Here is a 20,115-nt window from a genome sequence, read left to right on the forward strand (position 1 = left end):
TGGTAAATGCATTTAGTTATTTTCAACCACAGGTAGCTATGCAGTGTGACTCTTAACCAGCTGACTGATAAGGGTGAAACAACATTTACTCTGACTCAAAACTTTTGTTAAATGGCGTTTGGAATTTAAACTTCGGTTTTATACTTAGTTATGTAGTTACAGTTGAATTAAATTGAATTACTGTAATACTCGCATACACACAATCATTTGGCCACTTTTGTGCTATTTGCTTTATTGACATGGGTGAATAAACATTTGTATTACACTGAGATTGTTGTAGCTTACATTCACTTTAACTGAATGTGTGTGTCTACACACAAGAAAACAGAACTATGGACATAGCTGAAAGAATATTTGCTGTAATTTAACAAGAAAATGTGAGAAAACGGCTGTAGCTGTCACATAGACAAAAAGGGTTAGCCTAAAGAATTTGTGGTTTGCATGGACCGGGTGGCCTGGAATGGACTCAAATTCTCAGCCTGCATAATTGTTTCAGTCCGGCCCTGAATGCAGTCCAGCACAGCACCACACCACCATGCAGTGAATTTAACAATGTTTATAGGAGATAATGTGTTATTCATGAGACCAAGTCTAATGGTGGGTGGGGTAATCCCATTCACTAACAAATCCACAAATCAGCAGCAGCAAAAAGACTTAGCTGCCCATGTCACATACTGTCAAAGTTTGACTTACTGTAGTAAATATGTACTGTGTTAGGGTGATAGCTATGAGCACATTTAATGATCTCGGGTAAGGTCTGTCTGTTAGTGGTCAATTTGTTCTTTGAGTTTAACAAATACCGCCCCTTCACAGAAATCCTTTTGTTTTCACTAAAACCATGTTCTCCCCTGACCAAAGAGAACATAAAAGAACGGAAGCATCCACCACTTCCACCACGTTGAGACTAAGTATGCTTCCCTGGTTAACTCGACCCAGCTGTTGAAGGTAACAAAATTCACCCCCTGAAACAAAATAGCATTTGCAGTGGGAATTGTAGACACCCAAGGGAGGATGTGGTATTGCTGATATTTGCCCAGTCATTCTTGTTTGGGAAAGATGCAAACATGGCCACAACATATTGTTTAATGAAAAGTCTTTATATGGTAATGGGAAACACTGAACTCATAAAAGTGTGGTCAGAAAAACGATCATGTCACTTGGGTTGCAATAAATTGTGAGTCAAGACCAAGAGCAGTGTCACAGAATACTGTAGGTGTTCACTACTTTTTCGTTTTAATAATAAAACATGTTGAGAAAAAGCAAAGATATGGCACACCTTTATCAAAAAATGGGAACCACCACCCTCTTCTGTCAGCTCACTGACATGCTCCCTAACCTCTACATGACCGTGATGTATTAAGTGTATAAACCTTGACTACAAAAACATAGCTGGTGCCTCGGCTGAAGATATACTTTTAACTACGTGTTTGCGTGCACATAGTTGCTGCCTGCATCAGTTTGAAGCGCTGGTTGTGCGCATCCTCAGAAATTAATGCTACCCATCAGCAAAATGCAATGTGTACATGAACTGTTGGGGAAAAGCATCCTTGCTATTGCCATGACAAGCTTGATTTAGGGGCTTTAAACACTATCACGTTGGCACCACTGCTTTTTCTGCTGTGATCTCGGTGCCGTAGCATTGTTTCGACCTCTCATTGTTCCGACCTCTCATTAGTCCAACGTCCCGTTGTTCCGATATGTGATTATTACTGTATTTGTGTACCATAGAGGATCAGCAACGCAACAAAAGTAGGCTACTGGTTGAGATACAAGTGTCATAGAGAGGAGAGAATGAAACACCATAACCTCCTGTCATTAACTCTGGGGTCGGGGTTGTGTGGGGAGCTTTCCGCGGTGCTGAACGGCTCCCGGCGGGCGTATTTCTGCCTTGATGGTGCGCCGCGACCAGCTCTGGGTCAGCTGGGAAAGGTCTGAGGCGAAGCAGGCTCACGGCTTATGTGTTTGCCACTTTCTTTTCATTTTAACCCACACCATGATCTTTTCCTAACCCTAACCAAGTGGTTTTTGTGCCTAAACCTAACCAGACCTTAAGCACAGGGCATCATGATGATTTCGGAACAACGGGACTTCGGAACAATGGGTTTAATATGGTTGGAACAATGGGATGTCGGACCAATGGGCTGTCGGAAAAATGGGCAGAACCCGTGATCTCAGACTTAACAATCCCCTTAAGTGCTGTCAGTGGTTGTGGGTGATGCCACATTTAGTCTTTACATCATGCAAATCTGAAATGTTCTGTATGGTCTGAGTTCTCTGGTGTGCCCCCTAATGGAATCCTCCAGTAACACATGTAGTATTTAGGCAAGTATGTGTACAATTCTGTTCACGATACAGCCGGTTGTTCACGCCAATGGGTGGTTAAAAAACAAGGTTATCTCAGGCCTTAGAATTTCAGGTAAAATCTCAACCACCTCTGGCACCTTGCCACTGAGGGTTTTCTTTACCGACCTCCACCACTCAACCAAAGAGATGGGTGAGATTTTCTTTGAATCTTCATAGTTTGCCTTTTCTACAGCAGGGTGTCACTTGGGTTTTAAGCCCAGCTCAGATCAAAGATTTGCAACAAGACAAAACCATTTTAAAATGGTGCAGAGAAAAGTTGCAGTGGTGTGAACTGGCCGTCTGAGCTGGACTCAAGCTGGATGATGGTGTCATATGCAACTCCACTGATCAAATTGCTGGCGGACGGTTTTAGAACGTAAAGCACATCACCTGTTTCTACAGCCAATCGGCTTGTAGTGAATTCTGCTGGTCAAGTCAAAATGACCGCAGACTGAGGGTTTGCTTGCTGTGGCAGGTGCTCTGTCCCCACTGATCCCTCTGTTTCCATCCTTGTGGCGTGCCGGTGTCGGACAGTAGGTCGCTGCTGCTTCTCGCTGTATGTGCTTTCGCTGTTTCTTTACTACAACAACTGCAACTGTAGCCAGTATCTCACTATCACTATCCTCATTCGTATTTTAAGAGCTTTATATTCAGCCACAAAATAAGCCTGAAAAGCTGCAAACAGCAGGGGTACAGAGACTTGTGGCATAGAGATGATACACCATCTCATACAGTTGCATCTGTGTGAACCGTCAGGTTTTTAGAATGTTATAGAGCAGCAAATTGCAAGTAGTTGCCTGTTTCAACTCATCTTTTCGCGAATCTTTGGTCTAAACTGGTCTTAAGAGTTCCTCAAAGTCAAAATCTGCAGTTCTCCTCTGCTGAAAACAGTCTTGATAAAACCCTGCATCTGCTTCCTGGAATGTGTCATGTTTTGCCATAACCTCTATGAAAGCAAACAAAAGGCCTCGCCAAACTCCGTCCAAACATTTGCTTCAGAGATCACAGAACCTGTAGTGCCGAAGGCTTATGAGAAACCTAACCACTAATAAAGGATTCTCCTGGGCTAACCAAGTCTTATTCTCCCCTTCTTTGGCTTTAAAGCTTGTCCACCAATGGGATCTTGAGTTGCCATCATGATGGCTTTTCAGCAACACCTACAAGTGGCTGCCTTAAAAGAATGTAGGCTTTCATATAACTACAAAGTTGATCATGGATTTTTAAGAAAAGGTGTTCTTGTACAAGATCTGGTGCCTCTAACGATCACAACTTTGAGGGAGAAGGAGGGAGTCCAACTCCCATCCAGAAGTTTCATTATATTTCTGTGTGTGGAGGTGAGCTGAGGGTCAGTACACCTAGAACCCCCAACTGTGCTGCTGCCAGACCAGCAATGCACCAGAGCCCTACTTCTAATGTTACAGGTGGTGGGCCACATGGTGCTGGTCCCATGTTCAGTCCTCTGGCTGAATTTGATTAGACCTCATGGGTACAGGTCTAGCCACTGAGCCCTGGTTTCCCTACTCTTGTTTGAAGATGCTGACCATAAAGACATTTGAAAGTCTAGTCCCTCTCCTGGGATCTATATGCTGTAGACCCTACTAGGAGCTCTACAACACAGCTCAAAGAGGCGCACAAAACCCCCCACCACGATCAGACCACAATTCTCTTCCAGCTTCTAATATATAGCTTTGTTAACACACAAATTTGGAAACCCTTTTCCCTATAAGTTTTATATCCATTTTCTATGAATTTACACCCATAGAGACCTGGAAATAATTAGGGACTTTCCATACTTCACAGACATGTGCAGGAACCTTGAAACTATGTCTGTGCTAACACACAACACGATTTATGACTCATGTTTATTCATGCTGTGAAGAAATAAAGAGCCACAATAAATCAGTTATTTAATTGACTTGGAAAACTTGGCAAAGGGCATCAGCAGACTTACTTGTAGAGACTGTCGGGTTCCAGGCACTTGAAGACCACTGAATATAGCACAGAGTGAGGATGGTCTCCAGTCCTCTTCCCGGCAACAACGCAGGATGAACCCAAACCGGAGAACAGATCATCCACCAAGCTCAGAACTTCACCTGGTAAAGAGATGAAATTGAAAAAAATAAAGAAAAGAAGGAAGGATGAAATGAAGGGAGAGAGAAACAAACAAACAAAATTTCTTACAAAAGGTCACTCGGGAAATGTTATTTGAAGTGTTTTATCATCTGTCATACTTTTTGCCAAAAAAAGGAGAGAAAAAAAGGAAAACTTATCTTTCAATACTATCTTTCATCTATTGTTCTTAGTGAAACAAAACAATACCACATGTTTTGGTTCCACCACATGTTTCAACACAAGAAAAACAATGGCACAACATGAAGTTACTCATGAATGAATTTCTGCATTGGGGATTTCTTTGCTTATCAATGATTGTGTCATTTGACTCTGGAATTGCGAGTTTCACCTCTGCCCGCTCGGTTGGGAGCCATTTCACCAGCACCGAGCCCGAGGCTAAATTAAATATGACTTTTTGCTGGCAGCGATCCATACACACTACATTACAGAACTGTAAGAAAACAGGATTCCTTTCCTTTATGGGCACATGGTAGTGTTACAATGATATCTCTCTGAGCACCCTGGCGTCTCACAAAACACTACTTCACAAGTTGTGAAATATCTTTCATGTCAGCTTACGGGAAGGCGAGCGACGCACACTTGTTCATTTAGACACACACATACACGACGCCAGTTTCCAGTGCTCATGGGGGTGATGGAAAAAAGAGGGAGCTGTCAAAATAGTTTAAAAGCTCTCAAACAGTTGGATTTCCAACTATTTCTACACGAGGTAAAGGGCAGCTTAGTTTTAGCTTATGATACATGGGCCAACTTATAAACACAGGGAGTAAGTCTGGCTGGTAGGGCACAAGGGGATGGTAAGAAAAGGTTGCAGAAGAGAGGAAAAAGAACTGCACGAATGAATGATTTGACCTTTTCACAGAAAGAGCTCTGTGTATAGGAGGTTTCCCCCAAACACATTCCTGCACTGTTGCAGGGTTGCTTTTTCGAAGGTCTTACCTTTACATAAACATGAATCTCAAATTTGATTCATTTATTGTATTGTTGAAACCTGCTTACTCCTGCAAAATACGTTGTCAATATCCATATCAGTATGTGTCTAAATTTGCAATTTTAATGTTTTTATCAAAATGTTGGACCAAGCTCCCACGGAGTTTGTGATTTATATTTCAACCTGGAATTCCCACGTTATCCTTTTCTATAAACAACTTACATCATTGCAGACTTTCATATTTCATTTTTCAACTTTCTCAAGACCACCTGCATATACTGTATTTTTTGTTTTTCTTATGATAAATTCTTACTCAGAGTGAAAATGTATTCTGACGTTATTGAACAGACAGATTATCTTGGTTTGTCAACAGGAAATGAAGACATATTGACTATTTTGAGTACACATAAATCAATTATATATATTGCATGTGGTTTCAGTCTTGCTAAACTTTAGCAATACAGGGATGGGGAAGTGAGATTTTGACACTTTCCATAATTGCATTTCTCCCACACTTGTATTCATGAGACAGGTTTAAACTGTATTTGGTTGCCTTCTAAATGTGTACTTGATTATTTCTGATATTAGTTTTTATTGATTTAAAGCCACTTTATCAGTGGTGTGATGAGGGGTGGAGCAGTGATTTTAAATGTTGGGGTGTTCCAGGGGTGGCACATGAGCACCACATCCTGCCTGCCTTTGGCTGTTTCCCTCTCCAAAATTAATGCTCCCAGACAGTATTCAGAGGTTCTTCCAACATAGAGTCGGTCATTATGAACTGAGAGTCATTCATTATGAACATGCATATTTATTAAAACAAATTTAATCTGTTATCAATTTTTAATATGAACACCAAACCATATCATTGTAGGCTAAGCCACTCCCAACCCTTTATTTAGGGGTATGCATAGATTCAATCTTCTATTTGTTATACTGTGTATATATGTATATATTTTTTTTCTCTGTTTTTTCTCTATTGTCTAGTTATCTGCGCATGGTTCTTGTGGAGTGTTTCCTGTACTCAAAATCTATTGCTGTGCAGAGAGGACTACACACCCTGCTTTTGAACTACATCTCCCATCTAAGCAGGAGTGGCACAGCACAGGTGTTGCTGACTGCCTTGATCAACCACATAAGACTGTTCTTTGTTCTCAGGTGCAGACTGCTACCCTGACGAAGGTCCTCGGGCCGAAAGCTTGGTGAATTAAAGATACTTGCATTGATCCAAGTGTGCAGATCCTCTTTTTCACACTATTTCACACGTGGTTTTCTGGCACCTTGGCTTGGTCGTGAGTGCGGTGACCTGTTCCTGGTTTTAACAACCAACAACATAACATTTATCTTTATTAGATGGCCAAATTATCAAATTAATTTGAACCTAACAATCACATTTCTTACTATAGCCAATATTTACAAAACTAATAAGTGGTCTCATATAATCTCTCTTTGTATTAATGTACAATATGTGTAATCTCAACCCTTTCAAGTACAGTCAAGTAATGAATATCTTTCTTTTTCAGGACAACCTGGAAAATCAGAATATGTATGCTGAAAATTTCAGCATACATATTCATTCATGTGACATCATTTAATGATGTCACATGAATGGATTAAAAGTTATATGACTACAAAAACAAAAGAAAAAATTTTAAAAAATTAACCGGGAATTGAATTTCACAGAATTTTATTTTTAAAAAACACACATATCAACAGTTATCAATTTATCTTTATTTTATCATGGAGGATTATTAGGCTATTCCTTTCTTTTCAATTCTGGCAGAAAACTATCTTGCCTCAAGTTGATCTTTGGCTGCTCCTGATTGGATGCTACCGTCAAAAAACAAAAGAAGAAGAAATAGTAGCATCTGATTGGTCGAGAGACTGACCAGAAGTCGTCATTGTTTACGTCAAGCCCATAGACTGTTTATAAAAAAGGTCAAGCCTCACAATGGAGGTCCGGTATCATAATTTACACGTTTTTAATCACAAAATGTAATATTTAATTACTATCGCGGAGTTATCACGGTGGATTTACTGTAGCCTAGGCTACGAGGTTCTTGGGAGAGAAAAAAAAACCTCTGCACTTAACGGCTGGATTGAAAACTTTCTCGAAAAGATTGTCCTGAGCCCACCGTAGATCGCCAAAAGAGTAAGCTTCTGATCACAATTTTCCCCATTAAGTTCCTTTGTGTGGTGTGGTGCGGGCTGCGGGGGAGAGCAGGGTCTCCGCCGACAGAGAGATGATGTTGATTTGAGGGGGCGGCGGAGAGCCGGTTTCCTCTGCATTCACTTACATGACAACTTGACTTGAAAAAGAAGTCAATTTTCTGCTGCTGCCTCTTCCTTTTTGGCATCTCTGCCTCCTTCTTCTCTCTGTTGTGTGTCAATGTTGTTCAATGTCAGCCATCGGTGAGTGACAAAAGCTCCGACTGATGTAACTTCAAATTTTGCGGGCCGGCGGCTGGCGGCCGGTCGCGGACAACAGTCTGTGATTGGGTGAATGTCCGTTCAATTTGACCAATGCCTTTTCATGCAGCATAAGGGGGGGTGAGGTGCGCTCCATTTTTGTATGCTGGTGCACTGCCAGGGTGGGCAAACGGGTTTACCTTTGGAAAATGTGGGGGGGATGAAATCATCTTCCTGTAAAAGTGGGGGTGTCAAAACACCCCCATGCCCCACGGGTGCGAAGCCCCTGGGTGTGATCTGTGTGTTAGCTACTAATACCAGTGATAATGAAGATCTGCAAGGTTTGCAACTGGCAAATTATTAATTGCATATACCGTGGACACTTTATGCAACCCTGTCACCTAGAAATAGATTTATATACTATCAACTTGCAAAAACATGTCTGGGAGAAATGCAATGCTTCCTCCTTTTTTTTTTTTTTTGTTTAATTCAACATAATAAGGGAACATTCTTGATGAATGTATACTAACCCACTTTTTTCATAACCTTAACTAAAGTGTTTTAGTAGCCCACAACCATTGAGAAAAAAACAAAAAACAAAACCTAACCACACAAAGAACTTAGGATGTGAAATCTGGTCTTCAGTGTCCTGCGTTGTACATGCCCATGTTTCCTCACTAGCTTGAATTTCATAAAAATGTAGATGGTCCAAGCCTTGCATGCATACAGCATGCCTGACCCTCTATTAGCTTACAATAGTCAATTGGGTTTACTTTGTAAAACAGATACAATGATCTATGAAGAAGTTTGCACCTAATTATTTACTTTCACGCTTGATGCTGGGATAGGCAGTTTTATTTTGATGTCACAATTCAGGTAGACCGAGAGACCTCTAGCTTGACTTTGTCTTCAGGCTTTATAAAAGGGGACTTAAGCTAATCATGGGCCATTTCAGAGAGAGGGCATTCCTACTGCCTGATTGAGTGGCAGAGAATCCTACAGAGAGAAAGTCCCGGGATTAAACAACTGCCTACACTGCAAACCTTATCAAAAAGAGAGTCCAAAAAGAGACTCTGACAATTGACAATGCAATAAACGTGCCGATACTGGTGAACTATTTCAGAGATGTAGAGAAAATATTGCCAATAGTTTAACCCTCTGTTAACTGTAGACAAAGGCAAAGCTTCTGTTAATTCACGTTCATTTTTACGTAGCTAGTTAGAGCCTCAAATCACAGTATATCCTCCACCTCTTTCCTTGTTGCTACAGAGATGGACCCTCATAAAACAGCCACAATATCCCAGATCTAGACAGCACAGAGGGAACAGACTTCTTCAATACCCCACCAGATCAGCAAACTTTCGGTTGCTGCGGTTACACAGGTTAGACCTGGTGCTGCTGGCCACCAGCCCACTGTGACACCTAGCACTGGATTTGAAGGGGCTGAGTGAATGTGCTGTACACAGCCCTACAATGAAATAAGATTAAAAAATAACATTAAAAATTAACAAATGTTTGGGAAACACTGGGTTACTGTATAAAGCGTGTGTGCGAGGGGAGAGCTGAAGGAGGAGGGTGTAGTTTCTTTCCTTTTTTTTTTGACTTTTCATGAAAACTGCATACCCCATTATTTAAATATCCCACATGAAAAATGAAACACTGAAAATGAGCTGAATTGAAGGTGAAGGACAGATCCATTTCAAAGGTGATATTGGATCCAGAGTTCCCCATCTGATTTTATTGTCCAGAAGCCAGCCACTCAGGTATTTGATTTGTCTGGAGGCTCTTGACACTCAATATGCCTACAGTAAACTGAAAACTGTTTGGGTGTGATAACATTCATGATATCAGTAACTTATAGCTGGTATGGGCAATCTGGCTAAGTATTTTTTAATTCCTCTACCTTTTTATTTGAATAGTGCCAGCTGTGCTGATTCAGAATTGTGAACCAAATTTTTGTGCTATGTTCACTGCCCTGATTACCTTTTAAAAAATTTAGTGAAACAATAAATTATCGCTTACAGAACACTTAATCTTTTGCAGAATAATTGGTAATGCTCTATTTAAGATCGACTGTTGACCTGATTCGGTCTACGTTCATTATGCCTTTCAAGTCTATCCCCCCACCTTTTATTGCAAGAAACTACAAGAGGAATTCCAAATGAATGCCAGATTTCTGCCACTTCACAAATGCTAAAAGTAGAAAGAGACATATGTGAAATAAAAAAAAAGGGTGGAATGAGGAGAAAAAACTCAAGAGAGACAGAAACAAACAATGAGAGAGGAAAGGAAAAAGGACAGTGAGTGCTCTGATGTTTTATGATTTTGGATGTGGTCATGGAGAGGAATGATGATGTCAATGGATGTTTTGATAATCAGAATAAATCAAGGAGCTGATGCGTGACTACAGTACAGGTCAGGAGCAACCACTTGTGACTTGTGTTTTAGTAGTGGTGAGTTGATGTATGTGATTATAACATAATCCTGTCTCGCAAAAATCAAAAGGCAGACGTACTGACTCATACTCGTCAGAGTGCCAGTGTGCTCAACAATGGCTACCCTTTCATTGCTGGGTCACAAGTTTCTTTTCTATAGCCCCATTGAAAATGTCGCCCATAGACAAATGAACAAACACTCACATTGACAGAAAAGTGCACGTCTCCCAGAGGACTGTAGGCAATAACAACAAGGAGGCAAAAGAACTATAAAAGGACAGGAGGGACAAAGAAATTCTATGGCAAGCTGAGTTCTGCGGCTTTCTGCATGCATGGCTAGCTCAAAATGAAACTGTATTGAAATGCATTCAGGTGTGGCATACCTACACCAGGTGGCTTCCCTTCTCTTTTTCATGGAACCTACTTACACCTTACTGGACATGTACCTGGGCTTTGCACAATTTCAGGAGAAGGGGTTATGTGGAAGAATTGTCTGGAGTAGCAGTGGTTTGATGAAACACAATGGAAATCAAGACAGTTGCGACAAAGATGTTGGATTGGTGTATACATTTGTCTTACAGTAAATTTAGACAACCTTATTCAACTCCCAACTCAAGTCAACTCCCAACTCAACTGAACCCCGAAGTGGGGGAGCCCTTCTGTGTGGAGTTCGCATGTGTCAGCATGGGTTTTCTCCAGGTGTTCCGGCTTCCCATGCACGTCAGGTTAATTGGTGACTCTAAATTGGCCGTAGGTGTGAAAGTGAGTGTGAATGGCTGTTGTTGTTGAATGCCGATTGAGTTGGTGCCATAGTCAAAAGAATAACAGCATACAACTGCTTCTTTATTTCCATCTTTTGTAAATATCCTCAAGTGCAGTGGTTTCCAACTGGTCCAGTCTCATGGTCCGGATTTCTGCTTGGTCATTTGTTAAAGGTCCACACACTTTAATAATTCAGCGTCATACTTGAGTTTGGCCATATCGTCAAGCTAGTTTGCTGTCTCTGTTAGTCACTCCTTTGCAACAGGAAACAGCACTTCAAAATAAAATCTCTGTGCCAGAAATTTGCTGTTTGTTTTTTACAAACTTGACATGTCTGCGAGTCACTTGTGGTCCATTCAGAATGAGCCCAGGACCCACTTTTGGACAACGACCCACCAGATTCAGATTCAGATTCAGAATGCTTTATTAATCCCTGGGGGGAAATTGTTTCAGATGGGAACCACCGCTCTAGTGGTCAAAAAGCTAGAAACACAAAACACTGATTATGCCATTGTAAAATGTGTTTATCATAGTGTTTACACTGTAGCCAATTTGCAACACTATTCTTTAACAACTTGTGTCCAAAACAAGCACTTAACATAAACTTGCCATGGCAATATCCATGTGTACTAACAGAGATAGAAAGATGTCTTGTCTCCCATATGCATAAATAGAGAGGAGCATCATGGGCTTATCATAGCTTAGCGACATGAGTCAATGTGTCATAATTGGACATTCTGAATAGACCACTTATGTCACTGAGAGCATGAGGAAGGGCTTAAGGAACTTTGATCTGTCTGGAAGACTAAACAAAAGACAAATGTCTTTGGTCTGATCTTCGGTGGCTCTCGAGTGGCTTACTGTATAATTATCAATTTAAGGACTCAGCAGGAGAACAGAGAGTGTGTTTTAGGTCCTTTAACAATCATATACCCTTACCTAGCAAACTCTACCACACATTCCATGGGTCAAACCCTCTTTAAACAGAGCCATCTGAAAGCTATAAACTGTTATGCAATTACATAAATATAAGACCAGTACGCAGGCTTAGTGGGGGTACACAGTGTACTATCATGTGCACACACTAAATGGGCTGATACTGGCCTTCTCTATGTGTAAGTGTCAGTTTGCAAGAAGCAAACAATTGGAAGCAATGAAAGTTAAATACTGAAACAATCTAAAATAACATCATAAAAATTAAGCCTGTTGTTTCACAGTAAAATGTCATCATAAAACACAAAATGCAGTCTTGCATTACATGGAAGCAAGAAACAGTATTTTCCATGAAAAGCAGGAATAGCAGTCGAGTCACTGAGTTATCAAGGTAATACCACCTGAAGATACAAACTGATCCTATGTAAGAGCTGTAGTCAAGGCCTCATAAACCAAGAACAAATCATGACCAAGACCAGACCAGAGTGTATCTAGACCAAGACAACACCAAAACTTTGATGGGATGAAACCAAGTCAAGACCAAGACAAGTCTAGTGCAAGTCCCACACTGAATGGCACTCCTTAAATAGATCTGAAATATCCACATTCCCAAAAAAAAAACACCCACACAAAACAAATAAAGATTCCTCATCATTCACCTCTTTTATTGTCATATTGTATGTGTACATGTGTTACTGTACCATGAAACATGTCTTGCTAGAATAATCAAAAGGAAATGCAGGGGTGATTTATGTATGGGAACCCTCCTTTGGTTTCTATGGGCAAACAAATACCAACACTACAGAGCTGAAATCAACTTAATCATCTTTTTTCAACACTCCTTTTTGCACAGGCAATTTTGTGATATATCTGCAGTTGTAGTCTTGATCGGTCTGGAAATAAAATCCTGAGTACTCTTTGTCTCAGACCAGGAAAGGCTTCACTGCATGTAACCACCACCAAGCAAACATTATTTACAAGCATTTAATTTTTGTTAAAGGGGAACACCACCTAAATTAAGACTTCCAATACGTTATTTCTAATTCCAGGAACGTTTACTGAATATTCATTGACATGACTTCCTCTTTCTCAAAGCCAGAAACCAGAGACCTCAAACTTGTGATGTCATTAATTATAAAGTCTGTAGCTGCTCTGTGAACCAAATTTTGTGGACCAAATAACATTTATTTTGTTTTTTAAACCCAAATGAGCTTTATCCTAAGGAGAATTCTCGGCTCTAAAAATTAAAAATGTACACATATACTCAGAACATTCCCCTGGGTACTCTCAGTGTCATCTACATCAGCTTTCCCAATTAATTCTATATAGAAGCAGCTCCAGACTTTATACTTGATAAAATCACAAGTTTGAGTTTTAGCACTCCAGTTTTTGGATATGGGCGAGAGTTTTCCATGTCTGCAAATATTCTTGGACCGTCTCAAACCATAGGAGTAATGTATGGATTTTGAAAACAGGCGTAGTTCCCCTATAAAAATGGTCAAACTTAAAGACAGATTTTTGTGTCAGATTTTACGACAGCAGAACCTCAAACACAAGTCCAAAAATTCATTCCCACAAAGACTTGGACTGAACTAAAACAATGTGTTAATCTTTTGAAATTTGGCCTTAAGCTTGAAACATATGGCAGTGGTCTCACTCTATATCTTGACTAATCAAGCCACCGCTTGATTCAAAGTAGCGAGAGAGGAAATACCAGCAAAACTTGCTGTATAACAACAGTTTATGAATCGGCAGCACATGTTCTTACAAGCCTTGACAAAGGGGATATGCTTAAACCCAGTGGACCTATTAAGAAAGACTTTTATTCTTGTTTCCCAGTGTTTATAATTCATCACTCACCACCTCAAAACATATCCCCGCTTTACTTTAACATACTCTCCCTTCCTTCCTGGTAACTACAGTTTTTGTTTGAGAAAAATATGAACATACCTGCTGTCATTCAGTATCATAGAAGAAGAGAGGTGAGGGAGAAGGGTTGTGTGTGTGTCTGTGTGCGTGTGCGTGTGTGTGTGCATCTGAGGAAGAGGAGACTGGGGTGAGGAAATGACACGGGGTGATGAATCAAATGTGGAGTGTTCACACATGCAAAAGGATGGTATGACTCAACTGCTCAACTGGAAGTGTTTTTACAAGCTGTTGGCGCACATGTATGTCTATTTCCGTGTAAGTTTGCTCATTTCTACTTAAGTTCTTCAATCATCTATTTCCTCTAAGGTGGTGGCTTTTAAGTGCTTCCACACCAATTTAGAATTGGTGAATATTACTCAGAATCAAACCCATTAACTCCAGAATAAGATATCAAAACCCACCCAGAAGCAGCATTAATGGTTCTACCCTTCTGAGGGGTTCCTCACGGGTAGGCCTGTGGTCCGTCAACATTTCTGTCAATACCAAAGCCACAACAGCACACAGCTGGCAAAAATTAAGGCCCCCGAAATTCTATTACGGTAAAAGCCATTTTGCGTGTTCTCCAGCTTACACGGCGATTAAAACCTCATGGTAAATGCCAGGTGACCTTTTTAGTAAGCAGAGAGGGGAACAAATAATAGCAAATCATGGGAACATGACGAGACGGGCTGACGGACAGCATACAGAGAGAACAGCTCTGATTCAAACACACACAGACCTTGGAACTATGATGTAGCTGCAAACACGTCAAGTCAGGTTTATTTGTACAGACCCAATATCATATACAATGTCTCAAAGGGCTTTGCGGGCGCGCAACTGCAACAGTCCCTGACCCAGACTCACACAAATTCTGTAAGAAGACAAGGAAAACCCCTCTCAAAAAATCTTGGCACATAACAAAACACAAAAAAGAGGGGGTGGGAAAGGGTGGGGAAATTCAAAGAGAGCTCCTTCCTCCGTGGGCAGCACGGGTTGAGTAGTAGCCGTAGGCAGGGAAAGGGCGATAACAAACAAAGTTGCAATGGTAGAAAAACTGAAACACAAGAGTGGGATTCTAAACCAACACATGTATATACGATGAACATATACAACACACATTCACCTTATTTGTCCTTCTGTGGCAGGATGTGGAGACAGGTGTGTACATGCCATTTTGTCTGACGCTGGAAGCCAGACTTGCTATACTGTTATCCACAACATATCATTTCAATTACGCCACTGAATTCAGGCACAGTGTAATTGCCTCGACCATTAGCTGTGCGTGTGTGTGTGCGCGTACATGTGTGAGAGCATTAGAGAGAGTGAGAGAGTGTAAATTCTCAAGGACAGTGGGTTCACACATTAGGACTTTTTTTCTGCTCAAAGAGGAAATGTAAGGGAAAGTGGCTGAAGAAAAAACACTGTAGTAAGGTACTGTTTATTCACTTTTTTAGTCACAAGGTACAGATTATACTCTAAGTATAAGTTTAGTATAAATAATATATGTATCTACATTTCTGTGTAGTAAATGAATGCAGTAATGTCATTGTTCTACAATACATGTACAAATTACAGCTGTCACTGCATAATTTAAACAGGTCACAATATTGTTTTTGTTAGAATAATTATGTTTTCCTGTTCTTTTCTGTAATTGCTAAATGTCATTCACATTGCAAATCACTTGCTACTAGGGACAAATGAGGTGACTGTCACTCAGGAGGTAGAGCAGTCGACTACTGCTGACTAGGAGGTCATTGGTTCAATTTCCGACCCCTGCAGTCTATATGTCAAAGTGTCCTTAGTCAAGACTGCACCTTCCGATGTGTGTGTGCGCAAATGATTATTGGATAAGCCGGTGGCACCTTGCAGCCTCGGTCACCAGTTAATGAATCTGTGTGTAAAGGCCCTGACACACCAAGCGAGTGTCTGTCGCCCTAGTTTTCGCGGTGTGTGTCGCACTGTTGGCACTTCGGCGTCGACATCTTTTCGGCCGATTGAGCATGTTGAATTGGCGGCGGAGTTGTCGGTGAGAGAGATCACTCTGATTGGCTGTTCAGGTTTTATTTCCTCGCCCCTGTAGCGAGTGAATCTGCCTGTAGTGAAACTGGGCTAACCGGTGCTTCCTCCTCAGGCTCCACTTCACTCAGCTGGCCGACAGACCCACTGCTTCTTCCCACTTTAACCTGGATAACAAACCGGGGCTAGCTGTAAGGCTAGCCCCGACTCTCCGTTTGGATCCAACCGGAGCACCGGGCCCCGGCTTGTTATTCAGGTTAAAGTTGGAAGAAGCAGCGGGTTTGTCGGGCAGCTGAGTGAAGTGGAGCCTGTGGAGGAAACACCGGGACCGTCTGGATGTAATAGTCCGTGGAGGTGCTGCAGTGCTCGGCTGCACAGATAGGAAACCCCTTGGCTGACAGGATGTACCACTCTGTCACTCCGCTACTTTGTTTATCTCATGCATTCCTCAGACTTCCGGTTTCCCTTTTTGCGTTTTTTTTCTCTCACACAGGCGCAGAACATAAGTGCTACTTGGCCATCGGATGTAGTCTTTGTAGTGTGTTGCTACTTGGCCATCGGATGTAGTCTTTGTAGTGTGTTCAAATGCAACTGACACAGGGCGACGTAAGGCGACGTAGACGACGCAACAGTTAGCTTTCGTCGCCGCTAGTTCTTTGATGTCGGTTTGGTGTGTCAGCACCTTAAGGGTGCTTTCACACCTGCCCCCTTCGTTTCCCCCCTAAGTGTGGTTTGTTTGGGCAGGTGTTAACACAGCAATCGCACTCAGGTGCGCACCAAAACAACCAGACCGAGACCTTCTTGAAGAGGTGGTCTCAGTCTGGTTACAAACAAACTCTGGTGCAGTTTGTTCGCGGTGAGAAAGTGTTCCGACCTCGATCCGAACCACCTGTAGTCTTATTACGCACTGTTTCAAACTGTATAGTTTTACTAAAGTGAACAATGCAAGCAATTTAATACACGGTGACCAGCTCTAAAATCAACCTGCGTAGTTGTCCCTCCATTGTGACATTAGAAAATGTCGCATTTGTCTTGCAAGTGTACTCTTCTTCAACGTTTTGTTTACTTCCTGGATTTTTCTCGCAATTCTAAACCAATCAAGAGCAGCTTTCTCGTGCAAGGGATTTTATCTGGTCCGCTTGTAAATGCTGCCATGAGAACACAAACCAGCTCTAGGTAATTATGCAACTTTGTAACAAAATTAGTCTCTGAATCAGACCAAAGCAAGACAACTCTTCAACTCTAAAATACCAGATAGATGGCTGCACAAGCAACTAAAGATCCCCCACACATGTACACGTTTTTATTAAGATTTAAACACTAAGATTAGAAATACCATATTATCTTTGTTTAATGTTGTTTCAATGTGATACGTTTTTTTCTTTACATCAAGCCTGTCAAAAGAAATCACTAGTTACTAGGGTTTCCATTCTCAGGCCAAGAGGCCAAAGGGGCTGATCATGGACTGACGTGTTGGTATGGTGGGCAAATTATGTAGCTCGTGGGTGGGTCAAGTAGGTGCTCCAGCTGCAGCTATACTTGGAGAGGGTAGGAGCACTTGTTGCTAGTGTTAGCCTACAGAGCATTGCTACTGGCCTGGTAATGAAGCAGTGTCCTTTTTTAATCGATGACGTCTTGGATCAATTGATAGCGTGACATTTCAGTTGTGAACAAACTGGAAGCGTCCTGACTACCATAAAAGGGTGCCTATATAATAGAAATCACAACAAAAGAACAGGGCATATTTGCAATGTCCGGCAACACTCGTTGCATCCGTTTAACACCAGCATCAACAACTACTGATGACGAATTAGGGTCTCGAAGGGTTGTCCCATTATACAGGGAAAGATTTCAATCAGTAGTCCTTGTAACTTTGTTTCAAGATTTCCTGAACTTGCACTCAAGCACAGTTGGTAGAACAATCTGGGCACATATGATTGTGACAAACTAAGTTCTGCAATTTCATGAGCAGAGGATAATCATTTTACTGGCAATTTAAGTAATGTAATAAGTTCACATATTGTTATAATAAATTCAAATCAAATTAAGAAATGTTGCATGGACATATCCCCAGTATACAGTAGGCTATGTGTTGGTTTCATGTGTTTTTTTTCCTGTTTACCCTCTAATTGTCTTTCCCAAATTACATTACTGTTTGTCCTCAAACTACCTTCTTTCTCCCCTCTGTTTTACTGTGTCTCTCTCTCTATGTCGACCTATTATCAGTCCAGGCAATTGCACAGTGGACTCTTTTTTAAACAAACAAACACTAGCTTTATATTAACAAACAAATCACACACTTTATATTTCCTGTGGGCTGCCAAACCTGCTAGGGGCCTCTTCTGTTAAACTGTCAGCACTCAGCCCTCCACTCCCCACGCTGAGCCTTCACAACGTCACCTTCCTGCCTTCCTCTCTCTGACACACAGGCAGTAGACATTACGCAGGTATACATAAACAGTCACGTGGAACCTACTGCCACACAATGCCACCTATGGCAGGAAATTCAAGGTAATATAAAAAATGTGCGAGGGGGTTGTAATTAAGTTGTGGGGATTTACTAACGTCATCCAAGGCGTATATTTAGAGGTAGGAACAAAGCACTGTGGGAAATAGATTTCTCCAAGCAGGTTGAGTTGCAAATAATTGTCCAAGTTTTTCTAATCAGGTAGAAGGACATCCCTTTGGACAATCCTGCTGAGGCATTGTGCTGGCAGAAAGACACATCATTTATTTATGAAAACCATTTTTTTCATGGTTTGAGAGAGAAGGCTAAAATAGATTGGAATAGAGTTATGTGATTATACTTTGATGCAGACTCATGTATTAAAGGAGCAGTGTGTAGGATTTAGGGGGGGTCAATTGGCAAAGTGGAGTATTCAGAATCATGTTTTCCTGAGTGTATTATCACCTGAAACGACTGTAAGAATCATTGTGTTTTTGTTAGAATGAGCCCTTCATATTTACACTTACAGCGAGTTGTCTGCCATCCATTCATTGCAATTATCCTGCTGGCTGTTATGTATACATAAATGAATAAGTATCAAAAATAAATAAATGACAAGGCAACAGGGATGCAAGCAGAACAAAGACAAAGCCAAGCCAAGATTCACAAGATGATACTGCTCTCCAAGTCATTCCATAGTCAAGGAGGTGTCATGCCAAAAGCTGCGACACCTTTATATGAAATTAAAAACACTGTCTCCCTTACTTAAGAATATTATTGTTAGTTTTCACTGATCAGTGTCAACTATTTTTTATTTTTTTTAACTTTTTTTCATTATGAAAATGTTTTTGTTGTTCTGCAATATATTGCATTTTGCTATCTTTACCATTATGGCTTGTTCCCCTTTATTGAAAGGTAAAGCTGCATATCATCTGCATAACACTGGCACAATGCAGCCCTCTACTTTTCCTCTGATACTATGAGCCAGAAGTAGCATGCACTTGAACAAGACTGAGAATCTACAGCCAAGCTAGCAGTTAGTTTGTCATAGCAATCAATCCAACAGTTGTTGAGATATGTCAGTCTAGACCAACCAGCAACCGAGATTGCCATCACTAAAGCCATGTTGCTGGTTTGACTAAAAAGCCTACTGCTTCAAGAAGTGAGCTGTTACAAGTGGCAGAAACCCAGAGTTAACAATCCCCTGCCTCAATCCATCAATTAAGAAACCACATTAAATTTTACAGCTTCACCAGAGTTTTCACAAGTCATCTGGATGGCAACGTGAATGTCATGGGAATCCATCCATAATTTTTACAGACATATCAATCAAAACCACAAATGTCAGTGTCTTGGTAGCCATGGAGGAAATGTCAGGGGATCATCAGAATCATCGGGATTTAGTGTCTTGAAACCATGAATGTCTGTACAATACAACACTGTATACAAATCCATTTAGTAAATATTTCACTGGATGAATGAAAATGTTGACCTGCTGGTGGCACGAGAGGAAAAGGGGCACCAACAAACTCAGTAAGATTTAATCCGAGCAACATGGGTATTCCATACAAAATTTCATGGCAATTAGTCCAATAGTTGTGGAGACATTTCAGTCTAGACAACTAGCAACTGACATTGCTATCACTAGAGCCATGTTGCTGGTGAGGCTATAAAGTCTACTGCTCCAAGAAGGGAACTGGTGCATGTGGCAGAAACGCAGAGGTAACAATCCCCTGCCTAGTGGCGTAAGGAAGTTCCGATGGGCCCCGGTGCATGTTATTGTGCATGTAATGTTTTGACAC

At 41.1% G+C, this 20,115-nt stretch overlaps 1 protein-coding gene across 1 annotated transcript in view; it reads right to left on the bottom strand.

Moving 5' to 3' along the window:
* The window catches only part of LOC126395591 (astrotactin-2-like), a 434,195-nt gene that overhangs the window by 27,923 nt on the left and 386,157 nt on the right, over positions 1-20,115 (bottom strand). The window contains exon 20 of the mRNA XM_050053178.1: positions 4,295-4,436. Within this exon, the coding sequence (XP_049909135.1) occupies positions 4,295-4,436 (142 nt within the window). The remainder of the gene's footprint in view (positions 1-4,294; positions 4,437-20,115) is intronic.

Source organism: Epinephelus moara, chromosome 9 (genome assembly GCF_006386435.1).
Source record: "Epinephelus moara isolate mb chromosome 9, YSFRI_EMoa_1.0, whole genome shotgun sequence".
Taxonomy (NCBI): Eukaryota; Metazoa; Chordata; class Actinopteri; order Perciformes; family Serranidae; genus Epinephelus; species Epinephelus moara.